This window comes from Cariama cristata, unplaced genomic scaffold (assembly GCF_000690535.1).
Source record: "Cariama cristata isolate BGI_N322 unplaced genomic scaffold, ASM69053v1 scaffold14982, whole genome shotgun sequence".
In the NCBI taxonomy this organism is placed as follows: Eukaryota; Metazoa; Chordata; class Aves; order Cariamiformes; family Cariamidae; genus Cariama; species Cariama cristata.
The window spans coordinates 28,580-37,451 of record NW_009602234.1 but is presented as its reverse complement, the minus strand read 5'-3'; the positions used below and the strand labels follow the sequence as shown (position 1 = coordinate 37,451).

The window sequence follows — 8,872 nt, the reverse complement described above, 5'->3', positions numbered from 1 at the left end:
CGGAGGCGTTTCCGGGCGGTGGATGCTTCGCAGCGTCCCGGGGGGGGGCGGTGTCGCCACCGCAGCCCGCCTTCGGGCCTTCTTCCCAGAGCCGGCGGCCTACAGTGCAGGGGGAGGCTTCCAGGAGTGCCCGGGACTGCCAGGCCGCTCCGCCTGCCCGGCGCTGACGTAACGTTACGCTTCCCGCGGTGCTGACAAAAAGCCCCAGGTATTCTGGGATGTTTTACTGTCATCGGTCTAAGGGGGGTTTGTCGTTTTTCTATGCGTATTGTAAAAGTCGTTTATTTAGCTCAGGTTATGAAAAGCCTTAGAGTCATGAACGGACATAAAGTCACTTTAACTTTTTCTTCAAGTCTAATGTTTTTAGGCAATAAAGTCATCTTCTCCTTACAGTTTGTTCCTGTCTTGTTATAGACGTGGTTGATTGTGGTGGGGTTTTTGTTGCAAGCACACTACTGTTTTGAAAAGTCACTTAGGTGAAACTCCTACTAGCTTCATTACGGAATTTGGCTTAAAATATCCATGTGGTAAAATTTAAATGGAGGATTTGGTCAATAGTGTGTGACAGCAGTAGGATTGATTTTTCACCAAGGTTTTGGCTATTAAAGTCAAATGCCATAAGCTTAAATGAAGCCAAGTTTGGTTTATTTTTATGCATTGCTTCACCAGAATGTTGTTAACCTATGTTACATGTGTTCAGTTGCAGATTGTGGAAACATCCAGATCTCTTTAGATACAGCTTGGTTGGCTGAAACTGCTCTTGGCTAAAAACTATGAAGAAACATTTTGCATAAAACTTTTACATGACTGAGGCCATGGCATCTTCATCAAACTTAGACGTTGGGGCTCAGTTAATTGTGGAAGAACATACCACTAGCTACAGCCTTCCACCCATGACAGACATTAAAGTGGAGCATCAGCTTGACGCTAGCACAGAGGAAGGCCCAGCTCAGAGTGTCGCCATGGGAATGAAATTCATTTTGCCTAATAGATTTGATATGAATGTCTGCTCGCGATTTGTGAAATCTTTGAATGAGGAGGACAGTAAAAATATTCAAGACCAAGTTAACTCTGACCTTGAAGTAGCATCTGTCTTATTTAAAGGTTTTGATACTTTATGGTACAAATTGTTATGTGTGGACTGTGTCATCCTGTTAAACTGTTATGTTTTTTAAAAAAAGCCTCAGCCTTATATGTGGGTTAATCAGTAATAGTTTTCTAAGATTTATTCCCCTAACATTTTTATTATATGCTTAATGGATTATTAATGTAAAACAAATTTTCCCAAACATTATTTTTCAAATCACATTTTTAATTAATTTTTCAAATTTAAAAAGTAGTGGCACAAAAAGTTTCTAATTTAATTTAATACGAGCTGATGCTGATTATGAAAACAAGCTTACTTTTGTGTAGCATGTCCTACAACATGCTACGCGTTGTTGAATGTGTGTTTCTTTACAAAACACTACTGAAAGCAGTATATAATCATTTCAGCTTCACTAGCTTTCTACAGCATGTTTTGTCTTTTCACTGGTATGATGACAAAATAACATAGGTGATGCGGTTGACTTTGTTTTATCAATACGGCTGTACAAAGCCTGTAGTTGTAGCAATTGGCTTGCCAGTTCAGCTTCACAGTACTTGAAAGTGAATGTTGCTCCAATTCTGGATTGCTGCAGCTAATCTCCAGTTATTGCTGGGCAGCTTCATCAGAATTGATCCATGCATTTTCATGCCTGAGTATATTGATAGAGGACAGAATTAGGACTTCCATCTGTTTCCCCTTAACAGTTGTGGTTTCTAGTGCTCCCTGTCATATTTCAGGCTGTTAGTGATGCATCTTTTCATGAGGTTGAATTTGACCCATTTCCTGTAACAAATACAAACACAGATCTATTGTGGATTTTGATGGTTTCTCTAATTTGTATTCTTTGGCTGCAGTTCAGCTGTTGTAATTTTAAAACTTTTTTGATTTGCAGGCCCTAAGTGCTTGCTAGTGGAGCTGCAGGCCTGAACAGCAAATTTAGACCCGTCAGCAACAGGGTTGTTAAGTGACATTTGTGAATGCCTTAGAAGTAGTCCTGCAGATCCAGGAACCACAGGTCAAAAATCTCTGGTAGTTCTCTTAATTTGATCAAGTCAGCTGTAGCTATTTGATTGGCAAACAAAATGTAATTTCATTTTCATCCTGTTAAGCCTCAACTTCTAATTGGCTATCCTCTTCTTTAATTGGTTCTCTCTGAATTTGTGCTTGGGTTTATGATTGTGAAGTTCTCTATGGTGTGAATTCATGTGCATGTTAATTAGCTTCCAGTGATTAACTACTAGTGCACACTGGTGTCAAGTCAATTTAGCCAATAATGGAGTTTAATACTTCAATATGTCTTTCCAGTATTTAATCAGATAGCTTCTTAAAAATTACTTGGCTTCTCAACTACTTCTCAAAACCAAAAGCTACTTTTGAGAATTAGAAGCCAAAATACGTATATATATTCTGTAATAAAATCCAACTAGATTCTAATAGAAAGCTAGAAAAATTAGTACAAATGAACACAGCAGCAGTGAATGACTTCTTGAATTCTAAGTGGTGACGTGCTGTTGCATTTTATGTAAGTTAGTGTGGGATCCCTCTTTTCCTGCTGGCTAAGTATTCATAAGGCATTTATAATGCAGTTACATTTTTTTCTAACAGGAGTGGAAAAAGTCCTGGTGAAGAAAATTGGTGAAGGTCATCTCCACCCATGCAGTGGACTGGTTAGGGAGTAGGCAAAGGGATGAGCCGAGCAGTTAGCTGGCTCCATGGCTGACCAGAGCTGCATCACGTTACTGCGCTGCAGGGTGTTAGTAAGGATTTGACAGGCTAAGTGGAGCTGTCCTACCTGATAGATCCATGCCAGGTGCGTTGAGAATGTAGACAAAGGCTTACCTCATTTAGACATCAACTTGTCTCTGGGTGACATTATGCCATAATGAACGTGTAGGGTAGCAGCATTGTTTTATGCTGGAAATGAATACAGCCCTTTATTCAACTCTCACAATACACAGTAGAAAAAGCACATGTCACAAAGCTTACTTAACATGGGTTTTAAAGATCTTGTGATACTTGTGATACTTTCTAGTTTGACTTAGAATCTGTGGTTTGCTTTTAATGCTCTTACTAGTACTAAAATCCTGTCTGTTTTCTCTGTTCCTTGTAGCTGAATGCAACATCCATGCTTCGCCTTCCCCTGGTATCCAAGTAAGACATGTTTATACTCCATCAACTACTAAGCATTTCTCACCAATAAAACAATCAACTACCCTAACTAACAAACACAGGGGAAACGAAGTCTCTACAACACCTCTGCTTGTAAACTGTAAGTATCCTTCTGCCTTACTGTTCATAATTATTTTGTGAACTGTATGTTAAATGCTTAACAGATTTTTTCTTTGGTGTTGTAATGAACTTTAATGTAGGAAGAAAACATTGAGATATGCTTGTCTAATTTCATGTGGTTCCAACCATAAAATAGTAATCCACCTGCTATATTCAATTCCTGACTGAAGCATATTCTCCAGAAAGGATCCAATTCTTGTTTTAAAAAATATAGGTAAAGATATTTCTGATCCTTTCTAAGCTTAAATTAATGTGCTTCCTATACTTGCTTTCAGAACTTGTACATCTTGTAAAATTTATTAAAATTAGATAATTGGTAAGTGCTACAGACCACCGCAAATATCATGATTGTCATGGATCTTGAAAGTCAAGAAGACACTATTCATTATGGGCTTTTGTTATTCTTAATTGTGAAGCATTTTCTTCATAAATTAATTGTCTGTAATTTACTTCACCTATAAATTATTACCTTTATAAATTATAAGTCCAACATTTATTAAAATAAAAAAGGCCGCTTGCATGGGAAAAATTAATCTGGAACTGCCAACACAGGTGTCTGAACAAAATATGCAGTCTTTCTGCAAAAAATGAAACTTTCATGTAGTAAATAGGAAGAAGACAGTGAACATTTACATGTTATGTAATCATTAGCCAATTTTGTTCTTCTGTAGAGTGGATAATTTATTACATATTCTCTCCTGAGCACCTTTCAGACCTGCTCCAAGTTGTAATTATCAAAACCATGCACCTGTGCAGAGTTTGCTGTGGGATCAGAGATTTTTTTTTTTCTTCATAATCTCCTGAGAATTACTCTGCTTTTAATGCTTGGTACTTTTTATTAAAACTGAAACAAAAAAAAACCACCACAATCTCCCCCTGCCCCCCCCCCCCCCCCCCCTATATGTCATATGTGTAGTTCCGTAATGTCTGATCTATTGCACATTCCGATGAGTGAGAGTCACGCTACGGGCTTTATTGAGCAGCATGACAGGTCTCCTGATGGCATGTGATCTCTTAGATGTAATTTTTAAACTACAGAGCCTTAATTTATAACAATATGCTTATTTTCATTAGATAAATGTTCTTAATGTGATCTTGGGTTGCTGACCAAGAAGCAGAGAACAGAGCATATTGCCTTGTAAAGAGTCAGTGTAGGAAGCATCTTTGCTTTCTAGTATGATTTATACATTGGTTAAAATGTGTAACATCCCTGGAGGTGTTTAAGAAAAGACTGGACGTTGCACTTACTGCCATGGTCTAGTTGATATGGTGGTGTGAGGGCAAAGATTGGACTCGATGATCTCAGAGGTCTCTTCAAACCTATCGATTCTGTCATTCTGTAAAAAATTACCTAAACCTATAAAACTCTTTGAAAACTTTACAGTTTTTGAGATGGTGATTCCAGTTCAGTGTATAAGGTGAAAGCTTTCTACACTCTCAAATCCAAGTTCTGTACTGCTCAAGCCAATGGACATGTTATGCCCAGCTCTAAACAGAATAGAATGAAATTTCGTGTGTGTATCATATGCTTTTCCTTCCCTTTTTGCAGCTTTATCAGTCCATCAGCTGGCTGCTCAGGGAGAAATGTTGTATCTGGCCACGCGTATTGAACAAGGTGAGACAGAGGGAGATTAAATGCCTGCCTTTTTTCTTTGGGGCATTTATACCCTGTTGTGCTTGACTTTTTCTCCAAAGCTGTATTAAAAAAAAAATCCTCAAGTCTGGTACAAATTGAAGGGTATTTGAGGTATCTGCTCTTTGCGGATGTGGACTATTGTTTCATATCAGTATTCTACTCACTCGTTGCTATAATTTGGGTTTTACATTAAACATTAGCCTTAATAGGAGTTGTGGGTAAATCCCTTCTTCCCCTTGCTCCCCAGCTACATAGGTAGTCAGAAGGGAGAATCTGTTAGTTCTATCAAAAGAGTTAATTTTTTTCTATTATCTTTGTAATTTAAAACACATTTCTATTAATGGTGGCTTTCCAATTCTATTTAATCAATCAGCATATAGAGCTATATGTTGGTAATTTGAGCCATGGCTCACACCTGTAATATAATAGTGCCCATCACTCTGAGTTGTGTGATAGTTTTCAGTGTGACATTTGTGTGTCCATAATACATACACAAAATTTCAGCTCTACATAACGCATTGAATTGAGTACCATTAATAGTATATTCTTAATGTACTATTAGTAATCAGCCATGCTTTCAGTGTATCTTTGTTGAAATGTTTACTGGGAAGCAGGTAATGAGTTGCCGAGTCTATATACTTTGTAATGACCCATGTATGTGGAAAGCAAATTGATTCTGGAGTGTCAGTAACAGTTAAAAATGCGTATTATAGTGCTAATATAAATTAATTAAAAAACAAACAAACAAACACAACAAACCCTTCCAACTCAACTGTTTCAGTCAGCTAATTGTTAGAAAAAAGTTCTTTTTCCTTCTTCCAGCTGCACTAGAAGTAGACCTTAATTGTTTCCACAAAACACTCTATTGATTACATGAACTTTAGGGGGATTAAGTTACACTATCTATATTGCTTCACAGGCTAATTTTTTACAAGATTGTGTGGCTTACTCTATTGAAAAAAGCACTTTCTACAGTATAATACAGACTGTACCTCTTTATTTTTCATGCAGCCTTTCTTTTCTTTCCAAAGATAAAGCTCAGATTACAGACAACTTGTAACATTTCTGAGTAAAAACAGAGCTTCATTTATAGACCTTAAAAAAAAAAAATAAACCCAAATCTTAAATTTTACTTTGGTCAGTTGGATGTTTTTTTCTTTTTTGGACAAAGATATTTGTACCACCATTGGGATAGAATTTTGTTTATAAAGTTAAGATGAGAATGACTTATAGGACACACTGGTACCTTGGTCCATTCACCATGGATACGTCAGCTCATACAGTGCATTAGTAAAAGGCATTACTAAGTTGCATGTCTTTCTTTAAACAGAAAATGTAATCAATCATAAGGATGAAGAAGGATTTACCCCTTTGATGTGGGCTGCAGCTCACGGGCAGATAGCAGTAGTGGAATTTCTCCTCCAGAATGTAAGGAAAAAAACACACTTCATTTTATTTACTTTTTAGTTCAATTTGCCTTCTTAAGTTTGTCAATGTTGCTATACACTTAAAAGTTTTAAAGTTAGTTTCTGTGTAAAACATCACATTTAAAAAAAGCATGGTTAATTTGATTTTTTTACTATTATTTCAGGGTGCAGATCCTCAGATTTTGGGGAAAGGGCGAGAAAGTGCCCTCTCACTGGCTTGCAGTAAAGGATACACAGATATTGTCAAAATGCTTCTTGACTGTGGAGTTGATGTCAATGAGTATGACTGGGTAAGACTCTAGCTTGAATTTATGTCAGAGACTGCTTTGGTCAGAAATTTGAAACAGCACAGCACTGGCTTGGGTTTGAAAATTGTTCTACCTCTTCAGAAATATCCAAGAGTTTCAAAACTCTTGAGAAGTTGGCCCTACTAGTTCTGACTTCTTGGTAAAAAGAGAATGAGACTAATGCTGAGTCCTTGTAGAAGGGTGAGCTTACAGTCTAAACAGTCGACAAAAAAAGATGGAAGTTGTGAAGGACCAAAACAGAACCTCATTTTTAGAAAACCTGTAAAGTCTCCTACTGATACATAGAAGTATACTGGTGTGTTAAGAAGTTAGAATTGCAGACTGCTTAATCATTAAATGTCTAAGGCTTTTCTCTGCTTTTGCAGAACGGAGGCACACCTCTACTATATGCAGTACATGGGAACCATGTGAAATGTGTAAAAATTCTTCTTGGTAAGCAGACTGAATTATCAGTAATAACGTACTATCAGTTCTCGTCAGAAATACTAGTTTCTTTTCCTGTTTTACATAGAAAGTGGTGCTGATCCAACTATCGAAACAGATGCTGGCTATAATTCCATGGATTTGGCTGTAGCCTTGGGCTATCGGAGTGGTGAGTATTGCAAATGTAAATTCTTTAATTTTTGTTTTTACTGCTCCTTGTAAAAGCTGTAAGAAGATCCCTGTCCTATGAGTCTTAATACACCTATCAGCCCAAAATGGGTAGGATTTTCCATCCCTGTATCAGAAAGCCAGGTACCTCGTAAGAAAGTATCACTGGCCTGGATCAGCATCTGTGAGCACAAATAATGGTGTGTAGGGCTGATCCAAACAAGGGGAACTGAGCTGCTCCTCTGCTCTGTTCAGTGTGCACTGAAAAATGGTAAGAGGCCTGCCACCCTTCTGAACGGCTCACCCTGGTGCTGTTGATTGGCATGACATGATGTGGTTTGCAAAACCTTCTTCCATTGTCAGACTAGCTCTAGCTCTAGTGCATCTTGGAGGCAGTCATAGTGCCAGGATCAGTGAATTAGGCTGCCTTACTTGGTTCTGGAAAATGTTTTTCCTTTATGCTGCCTTCATTTTGAAAGCTGTGAAAAGTCTGCCATTACAGAAATGAACTGAATCCAAAAATAAGCCTAGACTGCACACATACCTTCTCCAAGTAGAGCTCTGTGCTTATGGGGAGGCCAGTAACTTCACAGATGTCTAGATGTAGGACTACTTCCAAGAGTTCAATCTCCAAACGTTCCACAGAAGTAGTTTCTAATAAACATTTTTGCCTAGTTTCCATTTATAGGCTTACAAATTTGCTTTCCATATGCTATCTGCCTATTCAAACCAGAGAACAGATCATCACCTCTAAAAAAACATCATCTGTCTTACTGGACATACTGTTTTTGCATATATGAGGCTTTTATTTTCTGAAGGGATGCAAACTCTCTTCCCAGAGTGAATTTATTCCTCTCTGGTTTTTATTCAATGATTGTACAGGTCAAGCTGGCATCTGCCAGGAAAAAATAGTACAACCTTATAGAACATTGATTAACCTGATTTTTTTCTCTGCTTTAGTTCAACAGGTTATTGAGTCTCATTTATTAAGGCTACTTCAAAATATCAAGGAATAATGGTTGACTCTTCTGTGGGTGTCAGTTCTGGGCTTGGAGGTTTGGACTGCTTTTTAGCCCTGTAACCAGTGATAAGGGTTGGTTGTTTTGTAACTTTACCTCAGTTCAACTATTTGCTGGTTTTAGTTAAGCTTTTTAATATGTTTCCTCTGCTTTCATTGTTGTTCATAGAAATATGCAATGTCATCCTTAACATATTTTATGTAATTTTAGAAGACAAAGTCAGCTGTCATGCATGAAAAACTTTGTAGATAAAACCAGTTTTGACCATCTAAATGTTTACACTGAGTGCAGTGGGTGGCACTGTGCCAAGTGTCCAATTTTACATCATTGATACACCTTCAGAGTAAGAAATTTGTTTAGTTATTGGGGTATATCACCATAGTAGATAGATGTCTTTACTGTTCATAATACCAAAATGTGCACCATGTGTGATTGTTTCCAAGATCCCCAGTTAACATTACTGTGTCAGCTTTTGGCTTTGTCTGATTTTTAAGAAGTTGGTAGTTGAAGGACTT

General features: G+C 37.6%; 1 protein-coding gene across 1 annotated transcript; it reads left to right on the top strand.

The window, feature by feature from the left end:
- The first annotated feature begins 723 nt into the window (after nt 1–723).
- Nucleotides 724–8,629, top strand: ANKRA2 (ankyrin repeat, family A (RFXANK-like), 2). The gene is made up of 8 exons (XM_009694678.1): nt 724–1,104; nt 3,198–3,356; nt 4,926–4,991; nt 6,343–6,440; nt 6,604–6,729; nt 7,113–7,179; nt 7,259–7,339; nt 8,299–8,629. Exons 1-8 carry the CDS (start codon nt 804–806, stop codon nt 8,352–8,354), a joined length of 954 nt encoding a protein of 317 aa, XP_009692980.1. The 5' UTR covers nt 724–803; the 3' UTR covers nt 8,355–8,629.
- Nucleotides 8,630–8,872: the final 243 nt, after the last annotated feature.

What these genes read in the sequence shown, in the direction of transcription:
- ANKRA2 (XM_009694678.1), top strand. Translation starts at nt 804, where the DNA reads ATGACTGAGGCCATGGCATCTTCATCAAACTTAGACGTTGGGGCTCAG. An exon ending in AGCATCTGTCTTATTTAAAG is followed by an intron (nt 1,105 to 3,197) that starts GTTTTGATACTT and finishes TGTTCCTTGTAG; the next exon opens with CTGAATGCAACATCCATGCT. An exon ending in TGGAATTTCTCCTCCAGAAT is followed by an intron (nt 6,441 to 6,603) that starts GTAAGGAAAAAA and finishes CTATTATTTCAG; the next exon opens with GGTGCAGATCCTCAGATTTT.